This window comes from Saccopteryx bilineata, chromosome 9 (assembly GCF_036850765.1).
Source record: "Saccopteryx bilineata isolate mSacBil1 chromosome 9, mSacBil1_pri_phased_curated, whole genome shotgun sequence".
NCBI lineage: Eukaryota > Metazoa > Chordata > Mammalia > Chiroptera > Emballonuridae > Saccopteryx > Saccopteryx bilineata.
Window position 1 is genome coordinate 52,087,950 of NC_089498.1, and position 24,719 is coordinate 52,112,668.

The following is a 24,719-nucleotide window of genomic DNA, read 5'->3' on the forward strand; positions in this document are numbered from 1 at the left end:
CTCCTATAATATTGTGATTTATAATAAAAATTATATATTTGGTTTTGTGTGGGTTCTGTTTCTGGCACTGAGCTCCAAAAAGCCTTGGAATTTTCTAAGAGATAAGCATCTCTTGTTATGTTAATGAGTTGACTTTTGGACTCCACTTAAGGTGTGTGTGTGTGTGTGTGGGGTTATTTACTAGGACATCCAACTATGCAATTAGAGGTTTGGAAATTTCAGTCACACCTGGAAGGGAATAGGGGCTAGTGGTCAAGTCAGTTGCCTAGGGCAATGATTTAATCAATCATGCCAATGTAATAAAGCCTCCATAAAAGTCCAAAGGGCAGGGTATGGAGAGCTTCTGGGTTGGTGAACAGGCGGAGATCTGGGGAGAGCAGTGCCTGGAGAAAGCATGGATAGTCCACATCCCTTCACATATTCTTTGCTTTAAGCATCTCTTCCCTCTGACTATTTCTGAGTTACATTCTTTTATAATAAACCAGTAGTCTAGTAAGTACTGTAAAATGTTTCCCTGAGTTTTGTCTGCTCTAACAATTAATCAAATTCACTGAGGGTGTTGTGGGGATCTCTGATTTACAACCAGTCTGTGAGAAGTACAAGTAAATACCTGGCCTTTCAACTGAAACATTTTAGGTGATAGTGCTAGGGGGCAGTTGTAAAGCCAGAAGCCAGGGCCACCATCACAGCACCCTAGCTCATGCAGGTTCGCATTGGATTTGGACAGTCGGTAAAGAAACAACGGAGCCAAAAACTGATGGGCCATAGTCTTTAATCCTAGTTTGCACCCGGCGGGCAAGCAAAAAACACACACTGGGCTCCAAAACCCACTCACATTCAGTGCTCACAAAGCTACTGACTTATCCAAGTTTCCTAGAATCAAAGGTTTCTAGCTCACCAGACTTATTCACCTCTGTTCCCCATCTCCTTCCTTCTCCCTGCACAAACTCTGCACAAACTGGCTTCTCACTCAACACTCCGCCATCTTGGCTGCTTCTCCTGGCCTCCTCCACGTGGCCTCCTTCTGCTCTCTGCTCTGCTCTCTCCTCTAATGATAATCTCAGGAACCAAGAGCAAGCTCCCATTCTGCCCCTATTTTATAGTGTAGAAATCCAAACCTTTAATTCAATATACAAAATAGGGAAGTCTCTAATACAAAGTCACTTATCTGGGGCATGATGGGATTATACCACCCCACATCAAAAAGGGTGGGAAAGGCTTACTCCCAAAATCAAGCCCCAGGCTACAAGGTTTCTGCCTGCCCTCAGCCCACAAAGACACACATTAATATCACCTGGGCAATGGCCTCCACTTGGGCAGAGCCATCTTTAACAAAGTGAGCATAATACATTTTATCTGCCCAACAGCAGTCCTATAGGACTGAACCCTTAACCCCAGTGGTTCTCAAAGTGTGTGCCAGAGTGCATTGGTGCGCCCTATGATATTCCAGAAAAATATGTGCCTGTTGGGGACCAAAAACCAACAGGCACAGGTTTTTGGAGTTCAGATTTTTGGGAGACAGAGGTGTGGGGAATTGGCTGTAAACTGACAGTCTGCCCAACCCCCCACCTCACTTACCTGATTAGGTTGCAAAAGGCTGTTAAGCTGTGGTGCTGCATTATTTACACTACTACCCATGTTCCCGGGAAAGACTGGAGGCAAGTTTCTTCTATCCTTTGTTTGATGTAAAGTTAAGTTGATATATATGGTGGGGCTTTTGGATTAATGATTAAACATAAGGAATTGTCTCTTGAAGCCTTTTGGATTTCTATAAAAGAAGAATATGTGGCAATATCTAAAAAAGCTTTGAACATTTTACTACAATTTTTAACACCCTATTTATGTGAATTAGGATTTTCTACCCTCAATACAAGTAAGAGTAAAAAGAGAGAAATTCTTCAATGTATTGATGAGGTAATGAGAGTTTGCCTTCAAATATATGCCCAAACATTGAAGAAATCGCTAGGACACATCAGGCTCATGTTTCTCATAAACACAAGAATGAAAAAACTTAAGACGTTCGCACTGGGACCTGCTCAATTTACTGAACCTTACTAAGAATGTATCTATATATATAGAAAGATAACTATTTTGTCTTTTTTTATTTTTTAACCTCTCTTTTTTGTGAATTCTAAAAAGCATAACTCAAAAAAATGTAACCCAAAATGTTTCTTAATGTCAGAATAAATTTAATTTTGTCATATTTATTTTGTTTAATTACCATAAAAGCACACTTGGACTCTCTATTTTTTTCTTTAATATTTAACTTAATTATTATAACATATTTCTCAGAAATTTATATATAGTGCACCTACAGTTATTTGTAGGATTTTAAATGTGCCCCAACTTCAAATAGTTTTAAAAACCACTGCCTTAACTTGTGGAATCTAGTGCTATTTCTGGGTAGATTATGTAATAATATTTTTTTCAGATATATCAGCTTGGACAAAGAGAATGAGAGAAAAGATAAATGAGACTACATCAAACAAAAAAGTTTTGCACAGCAAAGGAAATCATCAACAAAATGAAAAGATATTCCACTGAATGGGAAAACATATTCATGGTACAATTATTCACTGGTACATCTAATAGGAGATTAATGCCCAATTTTATAAAGACCTTATAGAACTCACTAAAAACCAAAGAAATAAACAGTCCAATTAAAAAATGGACAAAGGACCTGAATAAACACCTATCCAAAGAGGACACACAGATGGCCAATAAACATATAAAAATATGCTCAGTGTTACTAATCATTAGAGAAATGCAAAATAAAACTACAATGAGATATTATCTCACATCTGTCCAAATTACTACCATCAATAAGTCAACAAACAAATGTTGGTAAAGATGTGGAGAAAAGGAAATCCTTGTGCACTGTTGGTGGGAATGCAGATTGGTGCAGCCACTGTGGAAAACAGTATAGAGTTACCTCAAAAAACTAGAAATAAAACTGCCATATGACCCAGCAATGTCATTTCTGGGAATATATCCAAAAAAACCCAAACTAATTCAAAACAACATATGCACCCTATGCTCATTGCACTGTTATTTACAATAGCCAAGATTTGGAAGCAACTCAAGTGTCCAACAGTAGATGAGTGGATATAAAAGCTGTGGTACATTTATACAATAAAATACTACTTGGCTGTAAAAAAAAAAGAAAACCTATCGTATTTCCCCATGTATAAGATGCACATTTTTTGGGAAAAATTTGAGGTCTAAAAACTGGGTGCATCTTATACAGTGATTGTAGATTTTTTAGTTGCATTTCCCACTTTTTTGCGCTTGTTTTTGTGCTCATCATTGAAGACAGTGATTTGTCATCAGACACAGATGAGGACAAGCTAATGAATGGGAGTTTTGACAGTGATGAGGAATTGTATGAATTTTATGATAAATAAAACTTGAGTTTAATAACTATGTAATACTTTTTTTTTTTTCAAATTTCAGGCCCCCAAATTAAGGTGTGTCTTATACATGGGGTTGTCTTATACATGGAAAAATACTGTACCCTTTGGGTCAGTATAGACAGACCTGGGTGAAAGGCAGAAACCACTGACCGAACTGGAAACAGGAGGCTTGTATGTTTAAAAAGTAAAATTTATTTTAAAACGCTTGGGTATAAGCGGGCTGAGACCAGCAAAGGGTGTCAGCCCCAAGCTGTGGGAGGGAGTGTTAGGTATAGGAGCAAGGGGCAGCTGCTACCCGCCTCTGTTGACATCAGGGTGGTGCACCTAGTACACTCAGATTAGTTTATTCTGGTTTATGGCCTTGGTCACTGACTTGATGGGTGGTGGGGGCTTCATTTGGCAGAAATGTCTCCTCAGTAAGTTAACACAGGTCTAATTAGTGTAAGTCCATTACCAGTCAATCGGACATTCTCTCTGGGAGACAAGATAAAGATTCAAGATTTGTGATTTAGCCCCTTTCAAGACTGGCTGTTTCCTTTCCTAACCTTAAGGTTGGGTTCCTTCTAAATGTTTGCCCCCAAGGACACTTTCCAGCTGTAAAGATAAACATGTTGCTGCATTTTAATGAAGAGGTGACCAAGCCCTTTAGAAAGAATATCAAGCAAATTTACTATAACCTTACAGTGGGGGATGAGAATGTTGTGTTTCTTAATTTTGCTACAATTGTTGGCTCAAGACAATTTCATCCTTATGTGGATTGGAGTGGCACCACAGCTCCTCAAAATTGTTTGAACCCTGACTCAACCCTCATCAGCAATCAGCTGCAAGAGAGGTTTGGGCTGGGTTACTAAGTAAGCCCATCCTTCTCCTGCTTTGGGCCTGCATTGTCTTGAGATGGAAGCTGAGTAGCTATTTTACTAAGTAAACCCATTCTTCTCCTTTAGGCCTGCATTGTCTTGAGATAGAAGCCGAGTAGCTATTTTACTAAGTAAGCTCATCCTTCTCCTCCTTTGGGCCTGCATTGTCTTGAGATGGAAGCTGAGTAGCTATTTTACTAAGTAAGCTCATCCTTCTCCTCCTTTGGGCCTGCATTATCTTGAGATGGAAGCTGAGTAGCTATTTTACTAAGTAAGCCCATCCTTCTCCTCCTTTGGGCCTGCATTGTCTTGAGATGGAAGCTGAGTAGCTATTTTATCTATCACTGGGGAGTATTATGCTAAGCGAAAAAAGCCAAAGAAAGATAGATACTGTATGATTTTTCTCACGTGTGTAATCAAACAGAATAAACTAACAAATAGAAACAGACTCATAGATAGAGAACAGATTGACAGCTGTCAGAGCAAATGGAAATTTCAGGGCTTGGTGAAAATTGTGAAGATATTAACCAAAAAAACAAACAAACAAAAAACAAAAAAAGAAAGAAAGAAAGGAAAACAAAATTCTTAGACACAGACAACAGTATGGTGATTACCAGAAGGAAACGGGGGTAGTAGGAGGTAAGAGTATATAGGGGAGCAAAATGGTGATAGAAGAAGACTTGACTTGGGTTGCTGAATACCTGACACAATATTGAAATGATGTGTTATAGAATTGTACACCTGAAACCTATATAGTTTTATTAATGACTATCACCCCAATAAATTCCATAAAAAACCAAACACATGTACACACAAAAAAAAACCCATTCTTAGTGGGCTGTACAAAACCAACCATGGGCCAGATTTGGCATGGACAAAAAATTTTGGCCTTTGTGCTAGATCACAAATAGTCTCATAGTAGAAATTGTACTTCTGTTTTCTCTTCTTTCTATATAACACCAGTCTCCACTAGATTGATGTACAGTAAATATGGGCTAAATTAATATTCTAGACTATAAATGCTTTATATCCACACATGCTTTCTTGATAGCCTTCCAAAATTTGTATTGGAAAGTGGATGGCTTTTCCAGTAGAATTTGGGCCAACCCCAGACTTGTGATTTCTTAGTCTAGCACAATTTTATGGTGTCTTCTCTGTAATCTTTGCATCCCCTAAATGATAGCCAAGTGTTGCCTATGTTGAAGGTGTTCTTATTATACTTATACTCTTAAAGATCACAAAGTAATGGGAAGTTACATATTTTTTGCTGAGTTCAATATGGCCTTAATCTGAAAACAATGATAAATATTTCAGCAGAGAATTTTAGATACATACCAGAACAAAAAGGAAAATTTCTTTCTAACACTTTCTCTGCTTTATGCCCTTCAGAGTTATATGTTCCACAACAGTAATCACAGTGAAAATCACAGAAATTTTACTTGTGAAGTGCTTATTCCCTACAGAGATGAATATACCACTTAAAATCAAAGGGAAAGGGAGACTTTTATTTTTTATTTTTGAATGATGTCTTTCAGTTGTGGAAGCAACAGACTTACATTCTAGCAGGCTGTTTAAAAAGCAAGGTGTTAATCACAGCATTACTACAATCACACTTTTAAGACCAGGGCAAGGTGATTATTAGTCATGCTTGCTCACCTGTAAAATGCTGACTTGACTAGTACTTATATTGGCTGAATATAAAAAAGTTGTGGCATCTTGCCCAAGGTCATGGACAAATTTGCAATCTCATCAAGCCATGTATTGTTATGCAGAATATCCCAAACATTGTTTTACTTAGAGCCATTTCAAAAGATTATGTAAATCAACATCAGAAGATAAAATAAAGTATTGAATTCTGGGAACTTATTTTTTAAAAACGTTTTTCAACACATGAAGTATCATATTTGATAAATTCAGTTTAAACTGTTTAATGTAACATTAGAATTCACCTAGGCTTACATTTAAAAAAAAAGTTGCGGCCCTGGCTAGTTGGCTCAATTGTAAAGTGTTGGCCTGGCATGTGGATGTCCCAGGTTCAATTCCTAGTCAGGGCACACAGGAGAAGCACCTATCTTCTTTTCCATCCCCCCCCCTTGCTCCTCTCTTTCTCTTTCTTTTTTTCTTGCTCTTCCCTCCCCCCACCCCTCCCAGCCATGGCCCCATTGGAGCAAGTTGGTCCCAGGCACTTAGAGTGGCTCCATGGCTTCTGCCTCAGGTGGTAAGCTCAGCAACAGTTGCTGAGCAATGGAGCAATGCCTGGGTTGGGTAGAGCATTGCACCTGAGTGGGCTTGCAGGATCAATCAGTCTGTCTCTTGGCTCTCTTCCTCTCACTGAATTTTTTTAAAAAATTGCATCATGTAAATAAATTATATATATATATATATATTTTTTTTTTTTTTTTGTATTTTTCTGAAGCTGGAAACGGGGAGAGACAGTCAGACAGACTCCCGCATGCGCCCAACCGGGATCCACCCGGCACGCCCAACAGGGGCGACGCTCTGCCCACCAGGGGGCAATGCTCTGCCCCTCCGGGGCGTCGCTCTGCTGCGACCAGAGCCACTCTAGTGCCTGGGGCAGAGGCCAAGGAGCCATCCCCAGCGCCCGGGCCATCTTTGCTCCAATGGAGCCTTGGCTGCAGGAGGGGAAGAGAGAGACAGAGAGGAAGGAGGGGGAGGGAGTGGAGAAGCAAATGGGTGCTTCTCCTATGTGCCCTGGCCGGGAATCGAACCGGGGTCCCCCGCATTCCAGGCCGACGCTCTACCGCTGAGCCAACCGGCCATGGCTAAATAAATTATATTAATCCACAAATAAACCCACTGCTTATCAAATAAACAGCTAATTTCTTGAGGTGGGAGGATGTTATAAGAAATGAGACAGAGACTTTTCTTTGAAGGAATGTACAAACTTATTTGAGGAAACATGATATAGGCACAGCAAAGAAATGAACAATATCAGGAATGTGCTAAGTGCCTGTGAGTGACAGAGATAGGAATAGTATAGTAGTTTTGTCAACACAAAGTTTGTTCTTTAGGACCAGAAATGGAGCCTGACCTTGAAGTGTGGACTTGAACTTAAAATGCTACAGATAACTTGGTCACAGCACACACATACAAACACAGAACAGCTAACCCTTTATACTCATTGCTGCTATATTCACTACGACCGACCTTACTTGACTACTGAATTACTATGGCCTCTGCTTGGTGCTAATAGCTCTTTGTTTGAAACTGTGCCCACACCTGTTACTAGAACAATTTTCCGTCCACAGAGCTTTCATCATACTGTGCCCTGTGGTTTTTATATTGTTATTTGACAGTACCTGTATTGATCTGTATTCTGCTTGACTCTAGTGTCTATGAATCCAAGTTATACTCCTTCTAGCCTAATCTATCTCAGCTCCCATTGTGATCATATCTATTGGTTTAACACCCTGTGACAGAAAAATTTAAATACATAGTGCTGCTAGGATTATACATTGTGAGGTCTTTCTGCAGGGCAAAACCTTAAAATATATGTATGCTTTACTTAGACATTGTGATTCACATAATCCCTTTGAGGTGCATTTTCAAAATATATATACTAGCACAACTATTTTTATTACCACTATTTTAAAAATAACATTGGTTGCTGTATTTGTCCTTTGGAGGGAGGCATGTAGATACTGGAAGTATTGAGAAACCATTAAGAATAATAATGAATGCAGAAAACTGATTTTTTTATTGTTCTTTTAAGCATTTAAAAAATTTTGATGTGCCTAAGGTATAGCCTTTAAAAATCTAGTTCTTTGATTTGTTTTGTTTTCTCTTTTTAAGATCTCTAATAGATTTTTGTTGTTCATCAAGCAAATCCTTGATTCAATATGACTGGCTTCCAGGCCCTACTATCAAATTACACAGCAACCCTAAAGACATCGCAGCCATTTTAGTTCGTTCCATCCATAACTTGAATCCTACAGCCTCAGCTCACTCCCAGCTGTGCTCTTGTTTATGTACTTTTCCCACTTGATTACCTTTGTCCACCTCTCTCCTAAATCAAGTCCTATCATTTTGTAAGGTTCTAGTTCTTAGGAATTTTCTCCTGATTTTTTCAGTCCTTCATGACTATATCATCCAGTCCTCTGCTTTGTCCTATATAAGCAGGTGTTCTGGAAAGGAGACTGAATTTAGCGGAGGAAATAGAATGTGACTGGAAGATACCTGTGAAATGAGCTTTGTTTTTGATGAAGGTTTATTTTTAAAGGGTATTCGAAATGGAACCATCCATGCACACACTAGTCCTTGATGCTTTGTACTTTTTCTACTTAATTGTGCACTTTTTTTCTCCAATAAAGAGCTGGCCAAGAGGGAAGGCACATTCTGGTTTCTAGCTTTAAACAATTTACAAGAAAAAATTAAGTGAAATTCAAGAATAAGGGTTTACTCTAGAGTATAGTATTTCCTTTATCATTTTTCTCCCATAATTATCTGTGTTAGTTACTTCTAGCTCCTCCTCACAAGGCATATACAGGGCCTAATTACCCTAACATTTTCTCTCATTTCTCACTCCCAAGTCTTGATCCATTGCATTTTCAGGGCTTGATATGAGAACTATGAAGACAAGAATTATATCTTCTTATCTTTCTATGTTTGGCTTATTAAACTGTATCCTGGCTCCATTCAATGGCCTTCTCAAGCCCCTGCATACCAATACCCCTTGGTATGATACACAAATTGGCTTTCTTAGTAAAATAAACCTCTTGTATACCCACCACACAGATTTAATTACCAAGATTTTTAGTGTACCTCCTCTTAAAACCCGTTTATCTGGATCTATTGTTCCATTACACAGTAACATCTGTCTTTTTCTGAAACTTATCTCTTAGTCATATGCTTAATAGAACAAATGAAATTCTGTGGTGTTCAGTTTCAACATTTAATTATTCATTGTCAAAGACAGTGGTATGTAGGAGTAAAAATTAAAATTCAACAGCATATCTAATATAACTTTATGTGGTAACTTTAGATACAGGTTACAATTTGTCAAAGGAGCTTTGTGTAGAAATCATTGTATAATTATTATTTCGATTATCTTAAATTTGCCTGTAAACCTGAAAATTGAATTTTCACATCTACTTTTTACAGTTAAAATATGGCCATATGAGTCATAACACCATTCTACGTAATTACCAGGTAATGTTACTGCTTGTGAACCTATCTTCTCTCTGTGAAATCTCTTCACGTATAGTCATGAAATTGCTAAATATTTTCAATGTGTACTTAGGCATTCTCATTCCTTAAGGACATAAAAGCAATGGGAAACTTCCTATCAGACATTAATAATAGTATGGAAAATTATAAACTAGATTTTGTTCATAAAAATAGTTCTTAAAATAGGACACTGTGATATTAGCTCTAAATGAAGGTAAATCATTTTTATATCTCTCATGAATATCACCTCTTTTGTAGGATACAGTTCATAGTTGAAATTCTGTAATTAATTTTCCCTGTTTGTTTTCTATTTCTCCAGCTCTTGTAAATGTGAAGCTCTGGGCTATTGATCGACAATGTTTTCAAACAATAATGATGAGAACAGGACTCATCAAGCATACCGAGTATATGGAATTCTTAAAAAGGTAGGATGCTTTCTTTTTTCTTTCTGAGACCAGTTAATGACTTCACAACCCTCTTCTCTGAAATGAAGTACACTGGAGACTTTTTGCCTATTTCTCAGTCATAATAGCTTACAAATTTGTGGAAGTTCAAAACTTGGCACTGGCTTCTTGATATTTCTGGTGACTACTTTCATAATATGTGGTTCAGTCAGAATTTCAGTTTCATTCAGCATTCTCTCAAAGAGTGGTGCAGCTCAGACAAACAAATGAGAATTTGCTTGAAGAAAAAGGACATTGGGTCCATCTCTAACTATGTATCAGTTAATATATTTATGGTACCTCTTCTAAAGCAACCCACACTAAGACTGAATCATCTCTTGTGTGAGTTTCCATATAAAAGGTCAGATGACTAAAATGGAAAAATTTCAGGAAGCAGCTTATTATCCTTTAATCTTGAGTTTAATTTCCCAAATTAAATTCATTTTATGTTGCAGTTCTGAATTATCAAAGGCTTTTCTTTTCTTGATATTATATATTATCATAATAACTCAATATAGCATGCGGATTGGAATAAAAAAAGGTTTTCATTTCTTAGGAATACATTGAGATTCACTGAAATACATTTATCTTTAAAGAAAGTGTCATTTCATTATTAAAATGATATTGACAACTCTGACTTTTTCCCCCCCAATAAAAGGAGATTTGTATAATTTTTCTTTAGAAACAGAATCATTATTATGGGAACTAAAGACAAGTGGCTGCCAATTAAGATTTCATTTGAGAGTCAGAATATTAAAGTGACTCTTTTATATTTTTATTTTTGTGAAGAAATGGTTTAAATGGAGCTAAAAAAAAGTTCACATTTTCTGTGAAAAAAATCTTTAAGTGATATATCTTAAGCTATATCGTTTTATTTTTCTTAAGATACAACTTTAATATTTCCTGCTTTGGTGTTTTTTGTAGTTAACTTATTTTGTTTCTGATTTTTGTTTATATATATTTTTTATTTTCATATAAAATTTATTATTTATATTTCTGCTAAAGGGGCAATAAAATTCTAATATAATGTCAAGTAAAATATATTAAAATATTAATCTATTAATAGGGTATTGTTGGGCTTTTTCTTTAGTGAGATTGGATGAGACATTTAGGAGAAGAGGAACGTAAATTTCTGTTTGGAGTTTAGTATAGTGTGCAAGGAAATTAAATTATTCAGGTGCCGGTGTGTTTGTATATGTGTGTGTTGGTATATGTGTAAATATATGTTGACATGTATGTTTGTTGGTATATATGTGTGTATGTATACATTTATAGCTATATAGAGAGGTATAGATGTGTGAATGTTTTGAAAAAGAGATATGAATATTCATTTTTAAGTCTTAAAGGGCAATTATTGATTTCTTTTGATGCAGCTCAAACAGAGAAATATCCCAACTGATAATCAATGAAATACTTAAGACAGAGCCCATTATTTGTCTCATGTACCTAAGTGCTGGGAACTTATGATGTTAGTTTTAGCGTCCATAAGTTTGTTTTCACAAGGAAATGGAAGGGATGTCCATGTTGCTTTGTATAACTCCAATAAAAACATTTTTAGAGACATTATTTCAGGAAATGAAGATTTGAAGTGTCTCTTTTTTTAATTGACCCTAGGTACTGTTTCATTTTTATATCATTCACAGAGGTCATTTGTGTTGTTATTCTGACAATTCAAACCTTAAACAATGAACGTTTGTTTCCCCAGAGTGTGTAAACATTCCTTGTTGGTCAGTTTACAGCAGGTGAGATATAACTTGATTGCATTAAAAAGAGGTAGGCACTGACTTGGAAGTTACTTTCCATCTGACTACCATGTAAAACAGTCAGCAACATCACTGATGAATGTAGTATGAGGCCGGGAATCTAGAGAGGTGACACAATGACCATCATTGCCTGGGGCCAGCTTTAAATCTTGCCTAAATTATGACTGTGACCAACTAGTTCTCTCTCTATAACCCTTCAATGGCTCACAGACCCTGTTGGATTATGTATGGCCTCATTAGTTGGGTATTCAAGCCCTCCCACAGTCAATGCCAGCCTGCTTTTAAAGCCTGGCTTTTTCTTTTCTCAGGCAAACCAAACACTTCCATGTGCCCAGGCCATCGCTGCGCTTTTATATAGTATTCTGCCTCTGTTGCCTTTCCCCGCAATGTCAGCGCTCAAGTCTCTCTTCTTTTTAGAGCCAAGTAAACACTGTCTCTATCACAGACAGTAACCTCATTCCACCAAGAAATAACCTCTGCCTCCTCTGCCATGTGCCTTATTTTCTACTTTGTTTTATTATCATCTGACTATTAAACTCATTTCTGTTAGATTCAGGGAGTACTGGGGCTGCCAAAGAGTATAACTATTGAAGGAACAGGGAGTGTTGCAAAGAGTGTAACTATTGAAGGAACAGTAAGTGCTGATATGGCTCCTGTGAGGCTGAGAACAAAGAAGGTCAGAGACCCTTATCAGAAGTTTAGGTTTGAAATTCGCCACTAAGCTAAAACCGGCCCCTGTTGCTATGCCGGCCCCTGTTGCTATGCTGTGTGTGACCTCCCTAGCCAATAGCTAAACTGCCACATCTGCTTCTGTACTATGCTTGCTCACTTAGGATATATAAGGGCCTGGCTGTAAGCTCCAGGCGCGGCTCCCATTTGCAGCTCCTTATGGGCACGGTGTCTCTGGACATCTCGGGAGTTCGCCCCTGCGCAGGTTAAACTGGCCAATAAAGTAACATCTTAACTCCTGAAAGTCTCCGACGTTTGTTCTCATACCCGGTGGATGCTACAATTTCCACTTCTAGATGATAAACTTCTCATGACTAGATATATTTCTAAATATCTTGGTGTTCTTCTTTGGCACAAAACTGCTTTGTAGATAGGTAGTTTAAAGGCAGTAAGTATGGGATCAGCATATAATTTGCAATGAGCACCCAGGGCAAAATGAAAATTCAGGACTCCTTTTTCAAAAATTGTTAAAAATTACAGTACAGGGACAGCATAGTATTAAATTGAGCGTAGGGATCTTCTCCGCTTGGACTCTGAGCTGTTGCACAAGTATTCATAAAGCTGAGAGAATAAAGAATATTCATTCCTCTATCACATTCCCAGGTTAACTATACTTGTTCTATTTATTTTGCAAAGCCATCAAGGAATGGCAAAATATCTCCAAAAGAAGTGATAAATATTGTCAAAAACTAAGATGACGGAAATTAAATTTCTCTCATAACTTCAGAATTGTATTTGCATCTCTGTTTGTTGTTGATTCTTTAAAATTTTGCTTACTACTCTTTTACCACCTGTGAAATTAAAATATTTTTATATATTGTCAAGTCAACCAACTTTTTTTCTTTATGGCTTCATGTTTAGAGAGGCTCACTTATCTTACCCTTAGAAAAATACAGACTTAAAACTTTAAAGTTCTCTATAGCAATCTGTGTACACAGAGGATAGGGGTGTGTGTTTTTCTCTTATATGCTTGCTGAATACAATTTTCCCTTGAATTTTTCTGCTGGAGATATCATATACTTTATAGTTTGTTAAAGAGTTGAACCAATTGTGTGACCCTGCTCGGAAAATAAAAACTCTAGCAAATAATATTACAAATCCTCGGAATTCTTTGCAGTAGGGGCCTCTGTTGTGCACTGCACTGCTTTCCTGAGGAATTTCAGGGTCAGGCTAAAAAGATGAATGACCTATATTGTTGCTCATCTCCTCTTCCCACTCCTTCTTTTATTTTTCTAAATAAGTAGTAAGTTTGGAGGGTGAAGAAGGTGGATACACCAGGCATATTAATGCCCTGCCAAAATGCAAGGGTTTTCCTTGGTTGTCAGAGTAGGTTTTCACTTTCATTTCAGTGTATTTACCCATTTTGTAACTACCAGTCCTGTGGACCGGACCTTTCTGTACTGTTAAAAGCCACATCAACTGTGATTCTGGCTCTTTAATCCTACTTAGGCGTATGTCTTTTGTGCCTATATTTCACATTCCCTGACATAAATGCAGATGCTCCTGTGCAAGCGTAGCAAAAAATACTCAAGGGGCATTGCCATTAGGTAAGCCATGATTGCTTACAGGTCCAGCAGTGAGTTTGCCAGTTGCCCATATTTTCCAGCTTGTTTGGCTACTGAAAAAGGCTTTTGTTGTTAAAATGGATTGTGAAACCTGTGCCAAATAATTGCCAGAGTCAATCCATGCTGTGTCTTTCTGAGCATACTCTCTGTACTGCTGTTGGCACTGGCGTCTGTATCCGGAAGAGCATTAGAATGTAGCTGTGTGACCACTGAGATGTGCTTATAGGAACTGGGTTCTCTGCTGGCCCCAGACTGTGATGATGAGGACAGTGACAATAACGATGATGAACCCCTGTTTATATTATATATCACTTGCCTCGCTGGTAAATTGGAGACACAGCAAGGACTTTTGGAGTGTAAGCTGTGCAGGGGATCCTGTTGACCCACAGAAAACCTTTTCTTTACCCACTAAGGATTCTTCTGGTGAGGCAGATATGCTGATGTCATCTTCCTGCATGAAACCTTTCCATGACTTCCTCTTCTAAGAATAATGACAGGTTCTGTAGCATTGTCTTTGGAATGCTTCCTCCCCTGGCTACTGCTGATTCATCTCATTCTCCCCAGATTCATCTCGTTCTCTATCTTCTTCCTTATTCCCTCATTGCTCCAGTCACATAATGGTCTTGCCTTTTTTTATGGGCTCCATGCTTCCTTCCCACGAGATTTCTCTCCTTTTAAATGGATCCATTCCCTAGTGCTCTGTGGCATAGAGCACCAAGTACGCCCGCCGTGGCAGAAAAAAAATTTTTTTTAAATCAAATGTCTGTCAAGACAATTTTAAATTTCTGATTCCCTTCCCTGAATTGAAAGAGGCATTGATAGTATTAGCCACCAATTTTCTCACTGTATTCTCCACAAACAGAATTTTAAAGTTTGGAGGTTTTGAAGGTTTTTGTTTGGTTCACAGCTGACTCTCCAGCCATTAATGAACATGGAGGCATTTTTTAAAATTTAAAGCTATCAGTCATGTGGTTTAATCTTCTTTAGGCAGAAGCATGGGTCTTCTCCCGGAATCCCTGATCACGGGATATTAATTTATAACGAAGGCCAAAAAGCTATTGGCCCCCTGTGAGAGCCTGAGCACCATCCACAGGCAAGTAGTGAAGGTGGGGAGTGGGCCCTTGGTAGGTTATGAGGCTGCTGTGGAGATGCCCGCTCTGCCTCGGTTTCCCCTGCTTAACGCCCTGCTGCATTTGCAAGCTGTGTGAAGTGTTCGAATTCCTTATTGCCACCTCTAGAGAGTAAGCTCCAAATTTTGTTCGTCCTTTTCCTTTATTCTCCAAAACAATAATACTTGTCTACACACCCGACATAGAATTAAGTATGCTTACTTGAGTATGTTAGAAAAGTGATATCCCTGAATAAAAAGTATGATTTTATTATGAAAAACTTCACGATCTAATTTTGATATCAGAATGACCTCACCATGAGAATAATTTCACTGTGGGTTGGCTTTATGACTTCTGCTGACAGTCTAGTCTATACTCAGAACAAGTTTTCCTGCAACTTCTCTTTGAATGGCTTGACATTTTTTTTTTTGAATTTTTTTATTTTTTTTCTGAAGCTGGAAACAGGGAGAGACAGTCAGACAGACTCCCGCATGCGCCCGACCGGGATCCATCCGGCACGCCCACCAGGGGCGAAGCTCTGCCCTCCAGGGGGCGATGCTCTGCCCCTCCGGGGCGTCGCTCTGCCGCGACCAGAGCCACTCTAGCGCCTGGGGCAGAGGCCAAGGAGCCATCCCCAGCGCCCGGGCCATCTTTGCTCCAATGGAATCTTGGCTGCGGGAGGGGAAGAGAGAGACAGAGAGGAAGGAGGGGGTGGGGGTGGAGAAGCAAATGGGCGCTTCTCCTATGTGCCCTGGCCGTGAATCGAACCCGGGTCCCCTGCACGCCAGGCCGACGCTCTACCGCTGAGCCAACCGTCCAGGGCGACATTTTTCTTATTTGGTAGCTCTGGCCACACTTGCCGCTAGCAAGGGCCCATGATGAACCTTCACCTCTGGGGTCTGACACTTCATCATGGATTAAACAAGTTTCTACATAGGAAAATATAAGACATGATATAGTTTAATCTTTGTGCACATACTATAACTGATGCAGCTGAGTCTCAGAGAGGCAAAAATAAGCTCACACTTAGTTAAAAACAGAACTTTGACTAGACCTCAGATTTCTGAATTCCCAGTCTTAGCATTCTACCACACGTGGACTGAAGTTAATAGTTTGTATCCTAATGGAAGCTCCTCACCATAATAAACTTCACGTGAGAATGGGTTTGTAATGTTTTCTGCTCTCCAGAGAGAAAACCTACTTCTATTATTAATTTGATATTATATGGACTTTTTTCCCTTATATTCTATATGTTTTTACTTTCAGTCTTGGAATAATGAAATTTCTTAACCCTTTGCACGTATCTCCTTCTCTGCTTCAATTTGCAAAGAATTTCATTTTCTTATAACTTAATCCAATAGGTCACCTTATTCCTTAGATATTTTTTTTACATCATATTTATAAAAGTATAGTCAGGTAGAGATTTCGAGTTAACTGAGTAAAATACAAAGTTGTGAGGAACATGAGAGCTCACTCATTTCACTAATGAGAGGACTGGAGCCCATTGGTTATGGGAGTTGCCTAAAGTCACAAAGAAAATTGATAATATAATGATTCAGCTCTCTGCTCCCAGGTAAAACTGAAATGCAGTTATCCTAGTATGTCAAGTCTCTTTCGTTCAAAATCTCCATGGTAAAATTCTCCACGATCTTGGCTAAGCACGTGTTTCAGTGTTTCACAATTCCTCTAGGTAATTCTTTAATGCTCCTGCTGAAGTTGTGTCCTCCATAGAAAAAATGAACTGTACACAGCTTCCCTTGTAATATCTAATTTAAATAACAAGTGTGAGGTAGGGCTCGAGAATTTTTAACAAGTTCTCTGCTGATGCTCTGGCTGCTGGTCTGGGGACCACTCCTGGAGAATCACTGATGTATATGACACAAGCTAAAGATAGAGAACATATTGTAAATATTGTAGGTATTTGTATAATTTATTGATAGGAAGAGTGTCTGGGTTTAAATTTAGGCTTCACCATTTATAGGTATGTAACCTTAGGCAAGTTTTATTAAAATTAAGCTGACTTTCTATAATCAAAAATAGGAAAAAAAAATAGGGTACCCTCCCACCATGAGGCATTAGAGCTAGAAATAAAAAGGTAACACTAACAAACATTTATTGAGCATAAGTGGCTCCAGACTGGTACTCTTAGACTTGACCCTACCCTGCCTCAGTACCTGCTGGATACCCACATAGTCCCTGTATATTGCCACCCTCTTTAACAACTTGGTGTTTACTCTGCTTGGTAATTTGGACAATTGGTTGACTTTGTCCTGGGTGTACCTGGGTTTCTCCTTCACTATATATTTTTTCTCTAATAGAGCCTTTCCCCAAGCCTCAGTAATCTTTTTCTTCATTTCACTTTCTTACCCCCAGGAACAATGTTCTCAGAAATATTCAGTAATAGTAAAAAAACTGTCACCATTTTTAGATTTTATTTATTCATTTTTATTAGAGAGAGAAGGGAGAGAGAGAGAGAGAGAGGGAGAGATAGAGAGAGAACAGGGGGAGGAGCAGGAAGCATCAACTCCCATATGTGCCTTGATCAGGCAAGCCCAGGGTTTTGAACCGGCGACCTCAGCATTCCAGTTCGATGCTTTATCCACTGCGCCACCACAGGTCAGGCTACCTCTTTTAAATAGTGATGGATGAAAGTGGGAAATGTCTTAGAATTGCATAGGCTCAGTGGAGGGGCCTTCAGTTGTTTGGAAAGCTACACCACCTGTACGCAACCACGCACCGTCACTTTCATAATAGTTATGTAATGATCAAAAGCTCAGGATCAGTGTCTTCTGGTATCAGACATTCAGGCGTCTTTGTCTGTGGCTCCAGGCTCCATCCTACCCTCCTGTTCTGAGCTCCTCAGGCACAGCTGGTGGTCTTTCAGCAGGACCCGTTCTTGCTTGGGCTGTGTTCTGTGATCTCTTTTAAGGTATTGGACCATTTGGACATTTCCTGACTGAATACCTTTGTTGTACTTTACCCGGAAGAAATCAACATGCTACTTTAGGTACACACATTATGTAAGAGACAACTATGTAGTCTAAGTGAATTGTTGAGATTGCATTTATGAAAAATCAAAATCATGATTCTGCTTACCACAGATAGTTATCTCATGTAATTTATAGGGAGAGATGGCAAAATAAGGCATACCTGAGCATAGTTTTAGGGATTTTATATCATTTTTTAATTTTCAAAAAATAAGATTTATTTATTAAGCACTTCAGCTTTGGGCTTTAACAGAGCTTTTCTAGAAGACTCTGAAACCTGCATTAGAATCAAGCTTAACAAAGCTGGCATGTTTTCATTCTAAGGGGAAATAATGTGAAGAATAAATAAAGAGGCACTTTCTCACCCAATTTTCAGGTCTGCCAGCTCACAGTCCATTTTGGGAGCTGATCCATTCTCATTAGAGATGACACGAGAAGCAGACTAAAAAGTGGCCATTAATTTCATGTTGTCATCTAGCATTTGCACAAATGTCCCCATATTGATTTTTTTTGTTGATGAATGACAATATAATCTCTGATATTTGCATAATTATATATTGACTTTTAAAAAATGATTTATCTATGCATTCAGATATAGGCGCACTCACCTCTATACATGTTAATTCTTTCTAATCCTTCCAAATAATAAGATACCAGATTTATGGTATTTGTGGTTAAAATCTCCCATTTATATTAAGTTCTGAATCTCACATAGATAAATCCTCTCTGGTCCCAGAGAAAACAGGTCCCCAGCTAAGGGACTTAAATACATTGCTGCTGCCTTTCCCTGGGTCTGGGCTTGGAGGGGTGAGTCCCTGTGGAGATCATAGGCTAACTTTTCCTCATCATAAGCCTGAGGATGCTTTCTCAACATCCTTTTAAAAGCCAAAGCAGTGTGAGGAAGCATTTTAATATTACTCTATTTTGTTACTGTAGCTTTGAACCTTATAAATTGTTCCTGTGGTGAGGCTTATTTCTTTCATTTCTATATTAGGAGCCTGCTTACAATCCTATCTTTGTAAAGTGTTTTGCATGCAAAGGATTAGTGTATCATAGAGGGAGTTTTTTTCTATAAGGAACTTATTCTGTAATGAACAAGTTCAGAAGGAATTCACAAGCTATTAAAGAAATTAAGCTAGGCTTGTCAGATCCTGGCAACTTAGATTTCTCTGATTGTTACAGAAACCTACTTACACTCAGTCTGAGAATCTGGAGTGGGAGTGAGGAAATGTTATACGGACAAAAGTAAACGTCAGAATGATTTAGACAAAACTTGTGTCTTAGCTTGTACAGTGATCTGTCCTGAGAAGAGGACTGTATACCAGATTTAGCATGAAACAGGTGGAATGTGTATCACAGGTTCTGTTTTTAGGATTTTTAGAATTTTTTTTTTTTTTACTTGTTGGAATAAAGTTAGTCATAATTTATTTTCCAATATGAGTTTACCAAAGTGGATTTTTTTTTTTTTTTTTTTTTACAGAGACAGAGAATCAGAGAGAGGGATAGATAGGGACAGACAGGAACGGAGAGAGATAAGAAGCATCAATCACCAGTTTTTCATTGCGACACCTTAGTTGTTCATTGATTGCTTTCTCACATGTGCCTTGATGGTGGGGCTACAGCAGACCGAGTAACCCCTTGCTGGAGCCAGCAACCTTGGGTCCAAGCTGGTGAGTTTTGCCCAAACCAGATGAGCCCGTGCTCAAGCTGGCGACCTCGGGGTCTTGAACCAGGTCCTCTGCATCCCAGTCTGATGCGCTATGCACTGCGCCACTGCCTGGTTAGGCTTTATTTTTAATCTTAAGTGATAAGGGGGCCCTGACCGGTTGGCTCAGTGGTAGAGCATCAGCCTGGCGTGCAGGAGTCCTGGGTTTGATTCCCGGCCAGGGCACACAGGAGAGGCGCCCATCTGCTCCTCCACCCCTCCCCCTCTCCTTCCTCTCTGTCTCTCTCTTCCCCTCCTGCAGCCAAGGCTCCACTGAAGCAAGGTTGGCCCAGGCGCTGGGGATGGCTTTATGGCCTCTGCCTCAGGCGCTAGAATGGCTCTGGTTGCAACAGAGCGATGCCCCAGATGGGCAGAGCATTGCCCCCTGGTGGGCATGCCGGGTGGATCTCGGTCAGGCGCATGTAGCAGTCTGTCTGACTGCCTCCCCGTTTCCAATTTCAGAAAAATACAAAAAAAAAAAAAAGTGATGGGGGGGGGAGGCAGAGCAACATACTCGTACATGTGTCCGATTGGGATCCACCCCACAAGCTCACTAGGGGGAGATGCTGTGCCCATCTGGGGCCCTTGCTCCATTGCAACTGGAGCCATCTAGTGCCTGAGGTGAGGCCATGGAGTACCCGGGCCAACTTGCTCCAGTGGAGCCTTGGGTGGGCTGTGGCAAAGAGAGAGAGAGAGGGAAATGGGAAGGGGGGTAGATAAGCAGATGGTTGCTTCTCCTGTGTGCCCTGACCGGGAATTGAACCCAGGACATACACGCCAGGTTGATGCTTTACCACTGAGCCAACCAGCCCTGGCTTACCAACATGGACTTTTAAGCGTAGGATCTGGTAGTATAGCAGTCTGGCTACCTTCAAACCAGGCAGTTGCATTTTCTACTTAGGGTTCAGGGAAGGTGCACACTGAAAAGGGAAGCCTGTTAGAGGGAGCACCTGGCAGGATGTGTGGTGCCGGAAATACAGGCTCAGTGCTAACTTCTCTTGCAGAAGACATTTCTGCAAGTGTCTTCCTTGCAGAAATCATCAAGGAAACAAAAATAAAATGGCCTGCACCTGCTGCTTTACACAAATGATCTCACTTTGGACAAGACCCTTAGAAGAAGTTGGATTTAGTGAAGAGATACTGGTTTGTTTTTTTGTTTTTTTTTTTTTCATGTATAAAACGCACCTTAATTTTGGGGCCTGAAATTTGAAAAATACTGTATTACATAAAGTTATTGAACTATAATATTTATAAGAACTATCAAGTTTTATTCACTATAATATTCATACAACTAATCACTGTTAGAACTCCTATTCATTATTAGCTTGTCCTCACCTGTGTCTAATGACGAAACACTGTCTTCAACAATGAGTGCAGAAAAGAGAGCACAAAAGCCGAAATGCAAGTAAAAAATCTACAGCTACTGTATAAGACTCACCCAGTTTTTAGACTCAAATTTTTTCGAAAAAGGTGCATCTTATACATGGGGAAATACAGGTAACTGCAGTTACAAAAATGAGCAACATTCTCTGCATCACACAGCTAGATTCAAAACCAGACCCAATTCCAAAGACCTTGTACTCTTTTTTTTTTTTTTGTATTTTTCTGAAGCTGGAAACAGGGAGAGACAGTCAGACAGACTCCCGCATGTGCCCAACGGGGATCCACCTGGCACGCCCACCAGGGGCAAAGCTCTGCCCACCAGGGGGCGATGCTCTGCCCCTCCGGGGCGCGCTCTGCCATGACCAGAGCCACTAGCGCCTGGGGCAGAGGCCAAAGAGCCATCCCCAGTGCCCGGGCCATCTTTGCTCCAATGGAGCCTTGGCTGCGGGAGGGGTAGAGAGAGATAGAGAGGAAGGGGGGGGGGGTGGAGAAGCAAATGGGTGCTTCTCCTATGTGCCCTGGCTGGGAATCGAACCCGGGTCCCCCGCATGCCAGGCCGACGCTCTACTGCTGAGCCAACCGGCCAGGGCAGTCCTTGTACTCTTAATTACTTCAGGGTAATGTCAGAAGATCAACAGATCAGTATTTATCAATTCCTTTTTTAGAATAAAAGTTTCATTTGGTGAACATGTGAAAAATTTATTACAAGTATAAATAATGACCAACACAGTTCTTGGTAAATTCATTTTTTAAATATATTTCAACGATTAAAAAAAGTTATTTGTTAATTAGTATGTACATGTGTGTTGATGTATATAAAAGGAATCTTGAGGTTTTAAAAATCATTTAAAAACGAAGAATTTTTTTCTTTGAAATGTAAAAATCATGTCATTTTAAAATTTACTTTGTATGTATATGATAAATAGAATATTTATGCTAAACCCGAGAAGGATTCCAATTAAGCATTACAACTTCAGTTACCCTATAAGTACATATAGAGAGTTTAAAATTACTCATATTTTTCAAGGAATTAAATGAATTCTGTTTTCCCAGTTGACTGGATAGAGTCTAGTGGGTAAACATTGCATTCCATGTTTGGAAAAAACTCCTTAAGTCTTTTGTGCAAACAGGGATAAATCAAAGTTGCGGTGGAGGATGGATTTGTTTGCTTTATTAATTTATTTTTTTGGGGAAAAGAAATTAAATCCACAAGTAAATCTAACACAAATATAACCAAGATTTAAGGTAATAAAGGAAACATGTTAAAATACAAAGACTTTGATCTCAGAGAATTCTGAATTGTTAGAAATTACAATTCTTATGTTTATACCTACCCTGAACCCTGTGAGAACTAGCACTGTTTGTGGAAATTCTGTTCTGATGTAACAGGTAGGGGAGATTGAAAAGTAATAGATTTTTGCTGTTATTTTTAATCTTTTTCCAATATTGCCTGGATTAAAATATGAAAACATACTTCCAGCCTACCCAACAGGTGAGCCCACGCCACAGGTAGCCTTCGATACCAGCGCACCTTACTCTCTCCTTTCTGAAGAGTGTCTGGCAACATTTATTTATACTAAAGAAGGCTCTTGAACTCAAATTAAGATAGAACTATTCAAAGCAGACTTTGGAATTTACAATTATACAGTAATACTATAGATTAACCTGTACTAGTTCAAGACTCAGGGGCTGACATTTTTTCAAAATATCATTCTTCTGAGCCAGATGCTTGGTCTTTCTTTCTCAAGATCTGGATGTTTGTTCTCTGGAAATTCCAGCATTCATAGAGTAAGATCCAAAGAGTATGTACATGTGTGTTGTTGTATATAAAAGGAATCTTGAGGTTTTAAAAAATCATTTAAAAACAAAGAACTTTTTTAATACTTTAACAAAGTATTAAAAAATACTTTAATACTTTCATACCTCCCTTTAATACTAGGTTTGTCACCAAGCTCCATTATGTCTGTTTCTGTATACCTCACTCTTTTCATTAACCAAACTCTATACTTCTGATCTAGTCTGGCCTGGCTCCTGTGTTGCTGCCGCCTATCCCTGTTAATTTGGTCTCTCCAGAGTCAGTTGAAGTTGAATGTGATAAAATAAACAAAGTGTTTACTGCCTAGTGTTCTGGGTCCCAGGAGAGGACAGTATGTGACTCTCCTAGAGGAGTAAGTGACCCTGTGGCTGGAATGGGATGTCGAAGAAAGAGCCAGAAGGCACACCAGGAACATGAGTCATGCTGGCCTCCCAGGCACACAGGAACTGACCTGGACTGCATGTGAAGCTGAGGGTCTGTGGTTAAGACAGAAAATCAGATTTCGTTACACATATTAACACATAAAAATTAGCTTTAGTGACTGAACCACGTTGGAATATCATTTTAGCTAAAGATCTTGATATACCAGGAAAAAGCCGTAACTTGAGGAAAGTTGCAATCAAGAATAAGTTAGTGATTACTGAGAATTAAGTGCATCATAATCATGAAAATTTAGGTGTAGGTGACATCATTATAAGGGTTTCAAGTAGGTTTTTAAAAAAAAAATAACAGCTTTTCATAATTATTTTAACTTCTATACATTAATAAAACATACATTTTATAGAAATTCTAAAACTGGGAAAGAAAATTATTATAGTGTCATATTCCAAAGATACCTGCTGTCAGCATTTGAGGATCTTACTCATAGTATTTATCTATTTATGTGTAACTTTACCTAATTGTGGTCATGATGCATATACAGTTTTTAATATTCTTGTTAATGTAACATTCATCTTTTTATGTTATTTTATACTAAATCTTTCCAAACTTCTCTTTGCTGATTTGTGATGCCACATTTACCTCCCTACTTGAGTTTTAAGGATTCAGTTATGCGAGACCAGGGCATTGGATAGATGTAAGAAGAAAGACCATTATAATGAAGTTAACATAACTGTAAACTACTCACATGCACTTGCTGGGAATTCAGTGTGGGTGCTAATCACATTATGCTCAGTGGGAAGTAGTCAGCCTGAGGGTCTGAAGTGAAAGTAGTGAGGCTGATGTACAGCTTTATAAAGGTAAGCTTGTGGGTTGGGCTTCCACGTGTTTTCCACGTTGGGTTTTTGGGTTCATAAAGCAGATTTCCACAGATCTGTAGTTTTGATGGAATAAAAATTAAGTTGAACACTTCCTAATTTGTGTAATATGTTTTAAAACAATTTTTTTTATTGCAGTGTATCATAGGCACTGTGAAGTACACAAAGCTTAAAAGTACAAGTCACTGCATGCTTCAATGTCTATATAGCCATGTAACCAACACCCAGGTCAAGATATGAGATATTTCCAATTTCTTTTTTCTTTTTTTATGTTTTGAAATTCATTCTTTATTGTTACCATTTTTAACTTTCTCATGTTCTTTTTTTTTTTTTACGGAGACAGAGAGAGGGATAGACAGGGACAGACAGACAGGAACAGAGAGATGAGAAGCATCAATTATCAGTTTTTCATTGAGCATTGCAACACCCTAGTTGTTCATTGATTGCTTTCTCATATGTGCCTTGACCGTGGGCCTTCAGCAGACCGAGTGACCCCTTGCTGAAGC

At 38.9% G+C, this 24,719-nt stretch overlaps 1 protein-coding gene across 2 annotated transcripts in view; it reads left to right on the plus strand.

Annotated features, from left to right (window-relative positions):
- The window catches only part of PRKG1 (protein kinase cGMP-dependent 1), a 1,486,994-nt gene that overhangs the window by 922,668 nt on the left and 539,607 nt on the right, over nt 1-24,719 (plus strand). For both annotated transcript variants that reach the window (XM_066243386.1, XM_066243385.1), the window contains exon 4: nt 9,777-9,882. In XM_066243386.1, coding sequence (XP_066099483.1) covers nt 9,777-9,882 — 106 coding nt within the window. The remainder of the gene's footprint in view (nt 1-9,776; nt 9,883-24,719) is intronic.